This window comes from Callithrix jacchus, chromosome 8 (assembly GCF_049354715.1).
Source record: "Callithrix jacchus isolate 240 chromosome 8, calJac240_pri, whole genome shotgun sequence".
In the NCBI taxonomy this organism is placed as follows: Eukaryota; Metazoa; Chordata; class Mammalia; order Primates; family Cebidae; genus Callithrix; species Callithrix jacchus.
Genome location: NC_133509.1, coordinates 30,756,294 through 30,774,236, shown reverse-complemented (window position 1 = coordinate 30,774,236; position 17,943 = coordinate 30,756,294). Strand labels below are relative to the sequence as shown.

The window sequence follows — 17,943 nt, the reverse complement described above, 5'->3', positions numbered from 1 at the left end:
TGATGAAAAATGGAAATCTGACCTTGTAGGCATTTTCATAACACCATTCATTCCTAATACATATTACTGTTTTGTCATTTAACCCATAAAGACATTTTTAAGTATTTTGTTTTTCAGTTTTCCCTTTGTTCTTTCTTAAATAACAAGTAGATACAAAATTGAGGAAGATCTTGAAAGAAAAACTATTCAGTGATGGCCACTGCTCATTCAGATGCCATCTGCTATGTGTTCTAGATTAGAAACACATGCTAATTTATTATTTGAGGGGTCTTATTTATAATGTGTGAGTATGTGTATGTGTATGTATACGTATGTGTCTGTGTGTCTGTGTATAAATTAGCTAAGACTCTCAGCTAATTTCAATTCACTTCAGTTTTCTCCCTCTTTCAACATAGATTCTTGTTCAGATTTGGGAACCCATTCAAATAACTTTTGCCCCTCTCTTACAGACTTAATTTAATGCAGTGTTCTGTAAGTGCTTCTGATGGGGAGAGATTTAAGTAGAAAACAATTATTCTGCTTTTTTTTTTTTTTAAATTATTTGAACTAGGTGAGCGTTATGTACCTGGAGTGGGAAATGTGACCAAAGAAGAGGTCACAATGAGAGAAATTATTCACTTGCTTTGCATTGAACCTATGCCACACAGTGCTGTTGCCAAAAATTTGCCTGAGAATGTAAGTCTGATTTTGGTTTTATCTCTATTTACTCAAGATGATAGAGTTTTTTTAAGAAGTTACTTCAAAATTTTAGGCAAAATGTTCTATATTATTACTTTACAGATGAAAACCAATCACTTTCATCCTTTAGTGCTATAAATTTTAATTCTGGGTGAAACTCCTTTATTTTTTGTTTACTTAGATTACTCCAGAGGTAAAAAGGGAACTCCCTGACATTCTGAGACTGGGTGGTGTGTTAATCTGGGTCTTCTGAGAAGCAGATCTCATGACAAAAAACCATTAAGATTTTTTTATTAAGGAAATGGCGAGGGATCTGGGAACGACAACGGGAGCCATCAGATTCTGATGCAAATCTGATTCCCAGTGAAGTAAAGAGGGAAGGAAAGTTAAATGGAAGTATCCCAGAGTGCTGGGCAGCCTTTCCATCTGTGCCTTCCCATGTGTCCCAGAGTAAGCCTGCATTAGTATCTCTGCCTTGCTCATTGTCTGGGAATGACTGGCGAGAAGCTTGGCCTCAGTTTCACCAGAACACAGCAGTTGAGGCATGTGGTCATTTATTCCCTGTAATTAGAGGTCTGCAAGGTGCATTCTCATGACCCCCACAGGTGGTATTTGGATTTTTGTATATACAGATACAGCAGTAATAGTTCTACAGGTAATGAGTCTCATTTTTTTCCCCTTTAAGATTTGAATATGAGTTAGAAAAATGATTCTTAAAAAATAATTATACTTGACCAGGCGCGGTGGCTCAAGCCTGTAATCTCAGCACTTTGGGAGGCCGAGGCGGGTGGATCATGAGGTCAAGAAACCGAGACCATCTCGGTCAACATGGTGAAACCCCGTCTCTACTAAAAATACAAAAAATTAGCTGGGCATGTGGTGCGTGCCTGTAATCCCAGCTACTCAGGAGGCTGAGGCAGGAGAATTGCCTGAACCCAGGAGGCAGAGGTTGCGGTGAGCCGAGATCGCGGCATTGCACTCCAGCCTGGGTAACGAGCGAAACTCCGTCTCAAAAAAAAAAAAAAAAAAAAAAAAAAAGTTATACTTATCTGTGCTGTCAAGTCTTTCCAAAGACGTAGAATAGGGATACACACACACACACACACACACACACATAACATACATACATATTTTTGAGACGAAGTCTTGCTCTGTCACCCAGGCTGGAGTGCAGTGGCACAATCTTGGCTCTTGGTTCACTGCAGCTGCTGCCTCCCGGGTTCAAGCAATCCTCCTCCCTCAGCCTCTTGAGTTGCTAGGATTACGGGGCGCGCCACCACACCCGGCTAATTTTTGTGTTTTTAGTAGAGATGGGATTTCGCAATTTTGGCCAGGCTGGTCTCAAACTCCTGACCTGAAGTGATCCACCCACCTTGACCTCCCAAAGTGCTTAAATTACAGACGTGAGTCAGCGTGCCTGGCCAAGGAAAGGCACAAGTGTACACACACACACACACACACACACACACACACACTTTAAGGGAGGTTACATTTCTTATCTTTACAAGACTACAGGAATCTATGAGCTTACTGTAGTAGTTTGACTAGGTCCATATCTTGATTTAAAATGACTTTGTAAAAAAATAGTATACCCTCTCTAAGGAAAAGATGAGGCCAGTCAGATTAAAACTACTATAATTGCAGAAGGTAGAATATAATAGGACATTCAGACATGTGTATTGCTCTACATGACTAGTTGGAGCTCAATAATTTTGTTATCTTGGTTTTAGGGATTAGTACAGCATGGGCATGTGCATAAATGATGTGGGTGATAAACATAGAACATTAAGAAAAGCTTCTTTTCTTTGAAATATTGGTAATACTATGTGTGTATGCCATAGATGTACATGTGTACATATAGACACATATGAAAGCAAACTTAGATAACCTTTCTTAAACAGTTTATACATACATCTTATCACTTACAAAGTTGGACTCCCAAAACAGATAATTGGTTTTAGACCTAATTTTTTAATAGTGGAAATTGATGTTTCTTTTATTATTTACAAAGTACTTACTTCAGAGATGCAGTTGAAAATGTATTTCACTTCACAGAGAAGTGGAAGTCATTATATGAAGGTAAAAATGACAAAAATATTATTTCGACAGGAAAATAATGAAACTGGCTTAGAGAATGTCATAAGCAAAGTGGCCACATTCAAGTAAGTGCTTAATATTTATACTTATTCTAAAAGGTAGATTGATCCTTGTTGTTGTACTTTGAATACTTCTGAAGTTCTTATCTGAACTCCCAAGAATAAGAGTGGAACACAGATTAGAAAGCATGGCAATAAGGGGCTCACAGTAGACACTTTGTATCTGTTTGTTGATAAAATGAATGTTTTTGGCAGGTGAATGAGAAATACTTTTTTATGATGTTAGATGATTTATTTACATAGTAAATAGACTTCGGATAGTCTCTTTCCCATTAATTTGAACCCATGATTTCATTTATTCTATAAATTTTTATTTTATATGCTAATTTTGGATTTTTTTCTAGTACAATTTAAACAGCATTTTATATTTTCATTCAAGTATATAAAAGGGAAATAAAAATTTAATTGTGTTAATCTTTGAAATTTGAAAAATCGATACAGTGTATTGTGTTTACAAATTACTAGTTTCAAATAACTTCAAAAATAGGGTATAGCTTTTCTTATGATCTAATAATGTTCAATGAAATATTTTACTTAGAGATTGGATAGAAACCAAAAGCTATTTAATGTTTAGAACAAATATGAAGTACTCCTTTTGATCTTAATGATTTTTCCTTATAGTATAAAGGATTCAGCACTGTATTTTCATTTCCAAATTGCTAAGATTATGATGTCTCCCTACTGTTTTAGATTTGACCTTAGACAATGAAGTATCTAAGGCCAATGAAGTGTTCTTTAGTTGAACAGACAAACTTTAGGCTTCAGAGACTCAAATCTCTAAGAAGCTTTAGAGATAGGTTATGGGATCAGTTCTACATAGTATAAAACAAATTTATCCAGATTTGTTTGAATTTCATTATTATAAAACACAACTGTTATCAGGCTTTGTGTTTACAATGTAGGCTTTTAGTTTTATTATTGGAATGGAATTTATAAGCTAAATGAGATTTTTTTTCTCTGTATATTTTGACTTCTAGGTTTTTAGGTTTTTATTTTGTCTATATTTTGTATTTCATGAACACTACAGTTCATCTTGTATTTTCCATCTAGGAAACCAGGTGTATCAGGCCATGGAGTTTATGAATTAAAAGATGAATCATTGAAAGACTTCAATATGTACTTTTATCATTACTCCAAAACCCAGCATAGCAAGGTAGAAAAAAGTATCCTTTTCAGTAGATAAACCTAAATGCTTTATGCTTTCTAACTCCACAGAAAATTTTCACTTTTTCTACAGTTTCATGCTGGTTGTTATTAATAGAGGGCATTATGTCAAGAACTAAAAATTGAATCAATATTATCTAGTGTATACAGGCAATATTCAGATTTTTCCTGATTATACTACATATGTCCTTTATAGCTGTCTCAGGAAGAGGATTCAGTCAAGCATCATGCATTTCATTATTATCACACACTCATTTAATTGTCATATTTCTATAGTCTCCTTTTTTGAAAGGGAGCCTCGCTCAGTTGCCCAGGCTAGAGTGCAGTGGTGTGATCTTGGCTCACTGCAGCCTCTGCCTCCCAGGTTCAAGTGATTCTCCTGCCCCAGCCTCCTGATTAGTAGCTGGGACTACAGGTGCCCACCACCATGCTCAGCTAATTTTTGTATTTTTAGTAGAGACAGGGTTTCACCATATTGTCCAGGCTGGTCTCGAACTCCTGACCTCAAATGATCCACCCATTTCAGCCTCCCAAAGTGCTGGGATCATAGGCGTGAGCCACCATGCCTGGCCAGTGGTCTCCATTAATTTAAAGGATAATTCTTTTGCATTTTTAAATTTTATAACATTGGCATTTCTATGGAGTACAGAATAAAGTTAAACAATTTTTGGCAAGAATACTATGTAAGTGACATATTGCATCACATCATTAAGCACATATGTCTTTTTGTCCCATGAAAGAAATCATGTTAAGTTTGATCACTTAGTTAAGGTGATGTCTGGCTTTGTCCTTGTAAAATAAATACTTTACAGCCCATAGCATAGTATCCTGTACATAATAGGTACAGGGAACTCTTCGGCGGTGTCTGTTTACTTTTAGCGAGCCCTCCCTCTCCACTCTTTTCGCCTGCACCCCGACTTGTATGGCAACGGTCACGGTCCCGGAGCCCGAGGCCGAGGTGTGCCCATGGGCAGGGCTGGGGGGCGGCGAGGAAGCGGCTTCCTGTCCTCACCCCTGGCAGCTCGCCTCAGCCCTCGACGGAGCTCTCCCGCTGGAGGGAAGAGTTGGGGAGAGGGCAGAACCGGAGGCACCGGTGTTAAGCCCTTTAACCACTGACTTCATTTCTTCCCTCCACCAGCAGCTGAGTGGGTTCTTGGACCTCACTAGAGCCATTTTGTGGGAACCTCCACAGACCTGGGTCGTGTGACTTGAACAAGGTCACACAGCTAGTGTGTGGCACTCACCTGAGTCTGGGACCGAGATTTGTCTTATTCTAAAGCTGGTCTTCCCTTCCTGACCTGTAGGGAACTCCAGTCCGTACTTAGGGCAGAACCACAAGCAGGCACTTCTTCATGGCCTGCCTGTCGTCTACTGACTGCATGGATGCTTCTTTTTTGTATGGTTGGGCACGGTGGCTCACGCCTGTAATCCCAGCACTTTGTGAGGCCGAGGCGGGTGGATCAAGAGATCGAGACCATCCTGGTCGAAATGGTGAAATCCCGTCTCTACTCAAGATACAAAAAATTAGCTGGGCATGGTGGCGCGTGCCTGTAATCCCAGCTACTCGGGAGGCTGAGGCAGGAGAATTGCCTGAACCCAGGAGGCAGAGGTTGCGGTGAGCCGAGATCGCGCCATTGCACTCCAGCCTGGGTAACAAGAGCAAAACTCCGTCTCAAAAAAAAAAATTTTTTTTCAGTAGAAAAGAATGGAGACTAAGTTCTTGATGAGGAATATTCCTCATCTATTTTGCATTAGTTTTCTCTAGAACACCATTTTGTTTCTAGCACAAAGAGGCATTTTGAATACATGCTTCATTATATAAAGTACTTTAATAGGTGGTTGGGTCTTTCCTGACTGCTTTAAAGTCTTTCTTTTGTTTCATGCTTGCAAAGCAGTATATTTAATGATAGATTTTTTTATAGGCTGAACATATGCAGAAGAAAAGGAGAAAACAAGAAAACAAAGATGAAGGTAAAAAGTGAGATTCTGAATTGACTCATTTTGGCTATTTTCTGTGGTTTTGTATCAGTGAAGCATATAGTTTTTTGGTTTTGTTGTTTTTGAGAGTGGGCAACTCAAGGAAACGCAAAGAGCTTTTTGCTTCTGATTGACATATTAAGGTGTGGTATATATCAGTAGTGATTGAATTTTAAATTGATGGCAAATGTTCATTTTGGGTGGCAGACTTGGGACTTACATTACATTTAACATTGGTATTTTCAGTACTGGACAGGTAGCAAAAAAGCATCTGTTATTTTGCATGTAATCTATTATTTTTTGATATTTGCAATTTAGTATGTAGAAAAACCCAAATAAAAATGTGCCTGTTTGTCTCTTTCCTCATCCATTCCCCACCTCCTGTAGCATTGCCACCACCACCACCTCCTGAATTCTGCCCTGCTTTCAGCAAAGTGATTAACCTTCTCAACTGTGATATCATGATGTACATTCTCAGGACTGTATTTGAGCGGGCAATAGACACAGATTCTAACTTGTGGACCGAAGGGATGCTCCAAATGGTTTGTTTTCCTAAAACATTTTATCTATATCAAGTCCTAGAGTTCTTGAGGATCTGGAGAATATCTTGGCTATAACTTCAGTTGGAACCACATCTAGAGCACCTGAAATGTAGGGGTCATTAAAAATAGCTTATACACACCACAGACTTTTTTAGTGATACATTTTCATGTTTTTAGCATACTTACTCTTGGGACCCACAGGCGTACTCATGCTAATAAATTGACATGTTATTATTTTGTCATAATTTTTTATATTTTTAGTTTTACTTGGATTATAAGGAGATAGTATAATAAAGGTCTGAAGATAGGTCTAGACTTCAGTCTTGGGTTTCCTCACTTTCTGTTTAAGGAGCAAATAATAATTTTCTTATTAGTAAAATGGATATAAGTGTCATTATTCACAGAGGTAGGAGAATTAGCTAAAGTGAAAGCAGCTATTTTTCCTTGTTACTGTTATAGATAAATACATGTTACTTAATTATGCCACATCATGATAGCTCTGTATTTTAACTATATTTATTTATACCCGCCTAACTAGATTTTCTGTTTTCCTTGAATATTGTTGGTCTGCAGATTCTAAATGCTGTCACTACCATATGTGTAGCTCAATTTTTTTTATAACACTGATAAATACAGTCACTAGTAAATTATAAAACATACATATATGTTTTAAATCAAGTTAAAATTTCGCTCCCTGAGTCCTAGTGCCCTATATAGGACATAAGCATTATTAAAGTTTTGTGTGTATAGATCTACCTATTCGTGATAGCTGTGTATTCCATCATATGGATATGATGTGTTTAAGTAGTCTCCTATTAATAGACATTCAGGTGTTTCTAGGTCTTTGCTGTAACAAAGAACAATAAAATATACATTCTTGTATGAATATTTTTGCATACTTAAGAGAGTGTATTTGTCATACCAGTTCCAAGTAGCTGGTATATATGTTTACATTTTTGATAGATATTTTCAAATTAGCCTCCAAAAATGTTATACCAGTTTACTTTCCCATCACCGGTATGGTCAAAAGTGCCTACTTCCCAATACCTATGCCAGCTCTATATTTTACTAAATGCTAAAATTTTTGCCTCTGTAATAGGTGAAAAAATAGGATGATCTTGTCTCAACTCATTTTTCTTCAAGTGAAGTTGAACTTTTTTTTTTTTTTTTTTTTTGAGTTAGGGTTTCACTCTTGTCGTCCAGGCTGGAGTGCCTTGACACCATCTTGGCTCACTGTAACCTCTGCCTCCTGGATTCAAGCAGTTCTTCTGCCTCAGCCTCCCCAGCAGATAGGATTACAGGCACCCACCACCATGCCCATCTAATTTTGTATTTCTAGTAGAGACGGGTTTTCACCTTGTTGGCCAGGCTCATCACGAACTTCTGACCTCAGGTGATCCACCTGCCTCAGTCTCCCAAAGTGCTGGGATTATAGTTGTGTGCCATGAGCACCTGGCCAAGTTGAACATTTTTCATATGTGTGTTCATTTCTCTTTCTGTGAACTGCTTAATGTGAGTGTTTTTTTTTACCTATCAGGTTGCTTAGTTTTATACTTCTACTTAAAATAGATTTACCTTGCTGGGCATGGTAGCCCATACCTGTAATCACAGCACTTTGGGAAGCTGAGGCAGGAGGATCACTTGAGCGCAGGAATTTGAGACCAACCTGGTCAACATAGTGAGACCCCATCTATAACAAAAAATAAAGTAAGTAGGCATGGTGGTGTGCACCTCTAGTCCCCAGCTACTCAGGACACTAAGGCAGGAGAATCACTTGAGCCTGGGAGCTTAAGACTTTAGTAGGCTAGGATTCCCTTGCTGCACTTCAGCCTGGGTGACAGAATGAGGTCTGTGAGAAACATAAAAATTAAATTAAAAATATATTTACCTGAAGAAACCCAGTTTTTAAGATCTCTTATTTTCCTCCTTCAGGCTTTTCATATTCTGGCATTGGGTTTACTAGAAGAGAAGCAACAGCTTCAAAAAGCTCCTGAAGAAGAAGTAACATTTGACTTTTATCATAAGGCTTCAAGTATGTTTGAGTATCACTCTTTAACACATTTGTCATAGAAAGTTTGTATCTTAAGGAGTTTTAGTTTGTCAGTCCTGAAAGTTTATTTCTAACAGAGTTTTAATCTGTCAGTCCTTAAAACATAGGAAACCCTGAAATAATCTGTTTCTAGCATTCTTAGTTTGTAACTGATATTTTCAAGTATATTCATATAGTTTGAATCTTGTACTGTAGTCTTTACTACAGTCTTTTCACTACATGAGCTCCCCACTTTTTTTTTGGTTGCATACATAGGTGTTTTTTGACTTTCCTTCCTCACCTCAGTGTTATCAAATATTTGCTGCTGTGTCAACCATAGCATTCACTTGACATGTCTATATATTAATGTTTCTGAATTTTAAAAGATAGAAATTGAATAACATATTCATTTTGCATTGCATTCAACTTGGAAGCAAAGGATAGGTGTAAATTAGATTTCTAATAAAAGCTACTTATTAAGATAGTTTTTTTTTTTTTTTTTTCCTGCCTCAGGTTTATTTGTATAAATAGCACAGGAGGACCCCAGCCCCATGCAGATGGCAGCCCCAGGGGAGTTACACCAGTCCTTCTGTCCTCACATATGCAGACAAAGATATCTATTCTGAAGCCTTTGTAGGGGCCTGGGCACCTTTGAGAGCCTGAGCTGGAACTGAAACTGGAGCTGAAGCCTGGGCCTTGGTTTGATCCTTGGCCTTGGCCTTGACCTTGACCTTTGGCCGGCAGAGCCTGAGCCCCTTGGCAATGCGTGCCCGAGCACGCTTCCCAAGCTTGGGGTGGGCAATGTAGGCAAGTCGATCGAGCTTGCGGCTGACACCCTTTGGGATCTTGGGCTTAACCTCCTTGGGCTTTACGAGGGCCTTGATGGCCTCGGCACGTGCACTCATGGCCTTGGCATTGTTGGCCTGCATCTTCTTTAGGCCCTTCTTGTTGTGCTTCTTGGCAAAGCGCATGTTCCTCAGGAACTTGGGGTCCACCTCCTTAAGAGACTCGTATCTTTGTGATCGGGGTTTCTTGATACCATTTCTGTGCCATTTTCGGGACTGGTTGTGTGTGGTGTGGTTCTTGGACTTGGCCATGTCTGCACCCAAGCCGTGGTTCCCGAAGCTCCTAGGACCGGAAGAGAAAGGAGCCGCAGTGCAGCACCTTAAGATAGTTTTTTCAAAGCACATTCCAGGCACGTTGATGATAAAAACAATAGGAGACTAACATTTTCTATTTACATGCTGTAGTTTTTAGATTCCTGAAGACATCAAAAACCTATTCAGTTTATGGGCATCCCCCCACTTTGATATTTTTGACAATTTTGTTTCTCATTAAGCACTTTTGCTTAGATGTTGAGTCAAGCTGAGGAAAGACCAGAGACAGATATTTAGGGTAGCTTTCACTTAACAGTGCCAGTAAAAGATGTAAGAGAGAGACTTAAATTCAAGTTTTTCTCATGCATCATTTTTTTTTTTTTTTCACAAATTACGGCTTTTTAATAAGGCTGTTTTAAACAGCATGAAAGTCACAAATTCACATATGTATTTCTCATTAATATGTAAAAGTAATAAGTATTCAGGGGTTTAACCTTTTCAGCTTCTGGTTTTTTTTTAATTGCATTTTAGGTTTTGGTGTACATGTGCAGAACATGCAAGATAGTTGCATAGGTACACACATGGCATTGTGTTTTGCCGCCTTCCTCACCTTCACCCACATTTGGCATTTCTCCCCATGCTATCCCTCCCCAGCTCCCCCGCCCCGCTGTCCCTCCCCTATTCCCCGCAATAGACCCCAGTGTGTAGTGTTCCCTTCCCTGTGTCCATGTGTTCTCATTGTTCATCACCCGCCTATGAGTGAGAATATGCGGTATTTCATTTTCTGTTCTTGTGTCAGTTTGCTGAGAATGATGTTCTTCAGATTCATCCATGTTCCTACAAAGGACACGAGCTCATCATTTTTGATTGCTGCATAATATTCCATGGTGTATATAGATTATATCATTGTAACCTAGTACTTCACATAATTGCAGATTCATACATTGAAAAATTAATGTAGTTAAGGGATTGATTGGCAAACCTTGGTTATCAGTGTAAATAACATTTACTAGAAAATTGTAATTTGTACATAATTATGAAGACATAATCAACCCTCCATGTCTGTACGTTCCACATCTAAGGATTCAGCCAACCACAGATTGAAAATATTCATGGGAAAGAAAGAGAAAGGATGGTTGCCACTGTACTGAACATGCACAGAATTTTTTTTATTGTCATTATTCCCTAAACAATATTATCTAACAGCTATTTACATAGCATTTACATTGTATTAGGCATTATAAGCAATCTATAGATGATTTAAAGCATACAGAAGCAAATGTGTAGATTTTATGCAAATAATACACCATTTTATATAAAGGAATTGAGCATTAGTGGACTTTGATGTCCATAGGGGACCTGAAACCAATCCCCTGAGGATACCAAGAGGTGATTATATATATTTATGATGTGTGATTTTGTGTTTTAAAAAAGGATTGGACAGTTCAGCCATGAACATACAGATTCTTTTGGAAAAACTCAAAGGAATTCCCCAGTTAGAAGGCCAGAAGGACATGATTACATGGCTACTTCAGGTAAACTAAAAAGTAAATTGATCATATCTTGGTTTAAATATTTAAGAATTCTCTGCTTGCTTCTAAAATTAAATCACTATACCATTGTAGACATTTACTGCTGATTTTTCATGATCACTTTTTTATGTTAATAATTCTGATGTTTTAGTGTAGTTTTAAAAATTAAGGTTTATTGTTTTGTCATTATTTAGTCAACTTATTGAATATATACCATGTGCCATGCTCATTTATGGATTTCTAGATGGAACAAGACAGACAAGGTGCTTACTGTCATGGAACATATACTCTAGTTGAGGGACAGACATTAAACAAACAAATAAACAAGAAAATATCAGGGTAATTCAGTAGATGAGTAAGGGGTTACTTTGGGTAATTAGGGAAGGCCTCTCTCAAAAGGTGACATTGGAGCTGAGAACTGAATGACATGGAGTCAGTCTTGGAAGAATCTGGAACAGTTCTCCAGGAAGAGGGAACAGCACTACAGAGACTCTGTGGTGGCCAGAAAGAAGGCCAGTATGGCTGGAACATAATGAGTAAGGGATGGAAAGGTAGGCAATGAGGTCATAGGGGCAGCTAGAGCCAGATCATGTAGGTCCTTATTAGTCAGCATAAAGTGATAAATTTTATTTTTGAGGACAGTGGGAAAATATTGGAGGTTTTTAAGTGACCTAATCTATATTTGTACAAGATGGTGTTGGCTCTTGTGGAGTAAATGGATTACAGAGGGTACACATACAAGTGAGGAAACTGTTAGGAGACTATTGCAGTAATCTTGGTGTAAAATAAGCATGACCTAGGCTAAATGCAGATTGTAAGAACCTGAACTGATTGAGGTTTATGTTGAAGGCGTGTGAAAGTAAAATCTACAGTACTTGCGGATCAGTTTGATGGGAGGGATGAAGGAAATCAAGAAATCAAAGATGAGGCTGGGCGTGGTGGCTCGTGACTGTAATCCCAGCATTTTGGGAAGCCAAGGCAGGCACATCACCTGAGGTCAGGAATTTGAGACCAGCCTGGACAACGTGGTGAAACCTCATCTCTACTAAAAATATAAAAAATTAGCCAGGTGTCATGGTGCACGCCTCTAGGCCCAGCTACTCAGGAAGCTGAGGCAGGAGAATCACTTGAACATGGGGGTTGCGGTGAGCTGAGATCATACTACTGCACTCTAGCCTGGGTGACAGAACAAGACTCTGTCTCAGAAAAAAAGGAAACAAAGATGACTCCTGGATTTGGTGCTTGAGCTATTGGGTAGATAACATTGCCTTTGGGGTTGAGTGAATTAAATAAGCAGGGGAAAGAGAGAGAGAGAGGCCAGGAATGTTACTTTAATGGAAAATCCTCCACATGGAAACGTGAAACCATGATTATGGAGCTTCTGCACTCATTACATTCATTAAAACTTCTGATGTTTATAGTTAAATATTGTTTTGATAATTAGAATGTATAGAGTAGTTCTTTTTCACATTCTTGTCGTTGGAAATCTTGGTACTGATTTGTACTTTAAGAGGGCAGCTCTTTTTAGTACTTAATTAGAAACAGTCCTTAAGCTTGATGTAATGATATGTAACTATAAGATAATGATATCAAAATTCTTGAAGTAGATTTTATGAGTATTTAGTATTTGTGTTAAACTAGCCAATAATTTTAAGATATAAAATCAAACGAAAGTAAAAAACTACTAAGTAAATGGGGATACCATTTAGTTCAGCATTCATATCCCATAGAGATCGTGTTATGAATTGCAGATCTAGTCCTGAAAATTCATTTTCGATTAGATACTAAATTTTATTATTAATATATATTAAAATCATGCATATCTGCTGTTAAAAACATAATATACTCTATCCAGATGCTTAATTTAAAGCTGTGTTGTAAATGTTCATTGTGGGAAGCTTTTCCTCATGAGACCAAGGTTCCTTCAGAATAAAAATAAATTTTACTGGGCACAGTGACTCACACTTACAATTCCAGCACTTTGGGAAGCCATTTTGGGTGGTTTGTTTGAGCCCAGAGTTCAAGACCAGTCTGGACAATGTGGAAAAAACCCATCTCTACAGAAAATACAAAAATTAGCCAGGGGTATGGTGGTGTGTAACTCTAGTCCCAGCTACTTGGGAGGCTGAGCTGAGAAGATGGCATGAATTTAGGAGGCAGAGGTTGCAGTGAGCCAGGATTGTGCCACTGTACTCCAGCCTGGGTGACAGAGTGAAACTCTGTCGAATAAATGCATGCATGCTGAAACCTTGACCTTTATTTATAAGAATGAGATATTTCCATATAAGCTGTTGTGGAAATGTCTCAAAAGGTAAATGATTAAGTGAAAAAAGGAGGTGTGAAAGAGTGTGTATGATAGACTCTCTTTTAATAAAAATAGACATAAATATAAAAATGATATATTCTGATAATTTTTACCTGTGAAAAAATATTGGTAGTCTGTATTTTAGTTGTTGCTTTTGGAGAGGGGCATTGCAATCAGGAAGAGGAGAATTTTACTTCTCATTTTGTATCTTTGCCTTTTTTTTTTTAATATAGGGTCTCGCTCTGTTGCCTAGTCTAGAGTGCAGGGGTGTGACCTCAGCTCACTGCAACCTCCACCTCCTAGGTTTAAGAGATTCTCTTGCCTCAGCCTCCCAAGTTGCTGGCATCACAGGCGTGAACCACCACACCCAACTAATTTTTGTATTTTTAGTAGAGACAGAATTTTGCTGTGTTGGCCAGGCTAGTCTCTAACTCTTGACCTCAGGTGATCCACCCGCCTTGGCCTCCCAAAGTGCTGAGATTACAGGTGTGAGCCACTGTGTCCAGCTGTCATTTTATATCTTTGTTAAAAAATGTTATTTTAAATTAAAAAAGTATTTTGTTTCCTGGTAAATCCCTCAAAAGCTAACAGAGGCATGCTCCCAGCTGTATATTGAATCTGCTAATTCTGCTACCAGTGGCCTCCTCCTCAGCTAGACTGTTAATTGACTAGGGGAGGTGTTTGTCACAGTCATGGTCACTTTTTTACTTGATATATTGAAATAGTTTAAGTGAAAGACGTTTGGAGATATGTTGCCAGAATCAGATTAGTGAATGTTTCTGTTCTTGATCAGTCCAACAGTCTAACTAAATCTTTTAATGTTTCACCTGTTTTTCACAGATGTTTGACACAGTGAAGCGATTAAGAGAAAAGTCTTGTTTAATTGTAGCAACTACATCAGGATTAGAATCTATTAAGAATGATGAGGTATGACACTGTAATAACACTGTAATAATGGTGATGTTCATCTCTGTCTTTGAACTTTATTGGTATAAGGGAGCTGCTTATTGTTAGGATAAACCTGTTTATTGTAAAGAATATGATATCTGTCCATCTTTTATTCATTATGCTTTATATTTTGGGGATTAATAGTATGTGACACTTAATTCAGTATAATTTTTCTATTTTGCAAAAGCAGGAGAAATTGATATTTAATAGAGCTCTATTAGAAATACCATATTTTAACTGGGCATGGGTGGCTCACTCCTGTAATCCCAGCTCTTTGGGAGGTGGAGGCAGGTGGATCACTTGAGGTCAGGAGTTCAAGACTAGCCTGGCCAACATGGTGCAACCCTGTCTCTACTAAAATTAGAAAACTTAGCCCAATGTGGTGGTGTGCTCATGTAGTCCCAGCTACTTGGGAGGCTGAGGCACGAGAATCACTTGAACCCAGGAAGCGGAGGTTGCAGTGAGCTAAGATCACACCACTGCACTCCAGCCTAGGTGGCAGAGCAAGACTCCATCTCAAAAAAACCCAAATGCCATATTTTATTAACTTTTAATATATTTTAATGTCTTAAATTGGGATATGTCTCAACAATAAATGACTTCCATCAACAGCATTTTTTAGAGAAATATAATGGTACATCTTAGAGTCAATGAAATGCAATAATATTTTGTTATTTCTATAATATAGTGAATCAGGTTTTGATGATTCTAATATTTATGTTATGAGAATAATATTATTTGTGGTTACTACGTGTTCTTCCTAAAAGTAAAACACACTGGACGTAAGTTTGAATAGAAAATTAAAAGATGCAAAATATATCTCAGTAATATTGTTAAAGTTAAAAAAATTGTTAGATTTCTCAGTTTTAACAGTGTATTTAGGAGTAACTGTTAGAAATCGAGATGATTTAAATTGATATCAGTGATTAAGTGATTGACAAATGATTTTAAAATTTTGTTTTATCTAATTTTATTTCTTAATGTACCTGCATTGAGTATAAAAGGCAGTTTATTGGATATTTAAGGTTCTTAGCTTTTTACAGTAAATTATCGAAAAAACCAAAGGAATAATTATTTGTATGATGTGATGCAGCCTGTAATGCTAATTTTGAAACATTAAACTGAATCCAGGCTTTAAGGGGTAATCAGGTTTCTCAGAATCTTACTCTAAGGAATTTTGCTATCCAAACAGCGTATATAAATTTATAGCAGTGGATCTTCCCTAAATTTATCGTTTCTTGATACTCAGATTACTCACGATAAAGAAAAAGCAGAACGAAAAAGAAAAGCTGAAGCTGCTAGGCTACATCGCCAGAAGATCATGGCTCAAATGTCTGCCTTACAGAAAAACTTCATTGAAACTCATAAACTCATGTATACATCAGAAATGCCTGGGAAAGAAGACTCCATTATGGAGGAAGAGAGGTAAAATAAAGCAAACATGAAAATTAGAAACTCAGTTTTTGGAGGAAAAATTAAATAGTCACTTTAAATTATGCTTTTCTAAAATGTATGTTATGGCAAGAGAAATTCATCTAGTTTCATTCTAGGAAGGTCAGAGTGAAGACTCTAAGGTACTTACTGAATGTAATTTTATACTGATAAGTGGATTGAGTGTTCAGTAAAGTTATGTTAGGAAACTTTATGCTCAAAAAGATAACCAACTTGTTATTATGTATGCATTGGTACTTTTAGATACACATTTACACATCAGTTCACTTATTCCACATTATTATTTCTAGTAAAAATGACTGCAGTTATTAAATATTGGAAACAAATTCTTCACCTGAAAAAGGTGGCCTAAATGGGTTTTTCTTTTTTTCTTAGTAAGAAAAAAGACATTGCCTATAATTACAGGTATGGATAGCACCTTGGAATTGGAATCAATAAATCTGGTTTTCTGAGTTCTGACTGTGTTATTCTCTGAGAAATTGGTTAATTTTCTGAGCTGTGCTTTGTGGGCTATTACACAGTGAGAAAAGGGAGGAGACACAGTAATGTTACTTTGAAAAGCATTCCAAGAAATTTAAAATATTGAATACCTGCTTCAGCCTTTTTTTAAAACAAGCTTTCACTGCTATTTAAAACAGCCTGTGTTGTGGGCTGTGAGTGGGACTAATGCCTGTAATCCCAGCACTTTGGGAGGCTAAGGCAGTTAGATCACCTTAGGTCAGAAGTGCGAGATCAGCCTGGCCAACATGGCAAAAACCCATCTCTACTAAAAATACAAAAAATTAGCTAGACATGGTGATACATGCCTGTAGTCCCAGCTTACTCCAGAGCTGAGGCACAAGAATAGCCTAAACCTGGGAGCTGGAGATTGCAATGAGCAGAGATTGTGCCACTGCACCCCAGCCTGGGCAATGGAGTGAAACTCTGTCTCAAAAAAAAAAAATGTTGTGGATACTCTTAGAAAATTGTGCTTTTGCAGTAAGAGTAGGCACGTGACATCCTATCTGATATGTATCTGTAATCTTGAAGCTGAGTATGCCAACAAGGACCATGAAGAATAATGTTTATAGTAGTGATTAAAAATAAAAAGATATGAAGGTAAGCTTTCCTTAGCTGACTATAGTGTAGTAAAACTGGAAATAAACTTTAAACAACAAGCAGAAGTCCCACCTCTAGATATTATTTATTAACAACATTCTCTTTAGAAGTAGTGAGAAAGAAACTATGGACAATAAAATAAGAAGATGTAAGCAGAGGTGTACTCAGAGTGTGTTAATGACCTTATTGTTTTCATTACTGATTTTTATTGCCTGATTGATTGGACGTGTAATTTTTTAATGTGTTCGTATTGAAAACAATTTAAATAATGCAGTAAGTCCTCTTTGACCATCTCTGCATTTCTGATCTTTCTCCACGTATAACTATGGTTACAAATTACCATTGTTCTAGACCTCTTTCTATGCATTTATAAACATGTGTACATAGTGAGGCTTGTTTCGTATTTTCTAGTGGTTTTTCTTCTTTAACCATACATCTTGTCTGCGGCTTGCTGCTGTTTCGATGTCTTAGCAATCTTTTCATATCAGTACATGTCACTCTATAGTGTAGATTCTACATCATTGTTTATGACTGCTGCATATATATTGATTGGTTTGTGATGTGGATATATGATAGTTTGTTTATCTGACTTTAGACATTTAGGCTGCTTCTAATTTTTCCTTATTACTGTTTGTGAGAACCTTTTTGTATGTGCCCTTGTGCAACTCTGCAAGTACTTAGTTGAGGGTGGAGTCCAGTAAGTGAAAGGGCTGGGTTAAAATTTTTATAGATATGGCCACATTACCCTCCAGAGTGGTTTTACCAGTTTCTGCTCCTGATCGTAAATAAAGGTGCCTATTCTCATCAATACTTAGCTATTTTCCATACTTGAAAATATGTGACATTATTAAAATTACAGATATGTGCCCATCTGGCTGAATTTCCCCAATTGCTAGGTTAGTCCTAGGTTGAGTGTATTCTCATGTGATTATTCACTGACCTTTTACATTTTATCCTCTGGGAAT

General features: G+C 37.5%; 1 protein-coding gene across 4 annotated transcripts in view; it reads left to right on the top strand.

The window, feature by feature from the left end:
* UBR1 (ubiquitin protein ligase E3 component n-recognin 1) overlaps nucleotides 1–17,943 on the top strand; it is a 162,186-nt gene that overhangs the window by 82,268 nt on the left and 61,975 nt on the right. For all 4 annotated transcript variants that reach the window (XM_009005311.5, XM_002753370.6, XM_078334075.1 and 1 more), the window contains exons 21-29: nucleotides 551–675; nucleotides 2,788–2,840; nucleotides 3,885–3,987; nucleotides 5,921–5,969; nucleotides 6,363–6,517; nucleotides 8,450–8,549; nucleotides 11,078–11,178; nucleotides 14,321–14,407; nucleotides 15,678–15,853. In XM_009005311.5, the coding sequence (XP_009003559.1) occupies nucleotides 551–675; nucleotides 2,788–2,840; nucleotides 3,885–3,987; nucleotides 5,921–5,969; nucleotides 6,363–6,517; nucleotides 8,450–8,549; nucleotides 11,078–11,178; nucleotides 14,321–14,407; nucleotides 15,678–15,853 (949 nt within the window). The remainder of the gene's footprint in view (nucleotides 1–550; nucleotides 676–2,787; nucleotides 2,841–3,884; nucleotides 3,988–5,920; nucleotides 5,970–6,362; nucleotides 6,518–8,449; nucleotides 8,550–11,077; nucleotides 11,179–14,320; nucleotides 14,408–15,677; nucleotides 15,854–17,943) is intronic.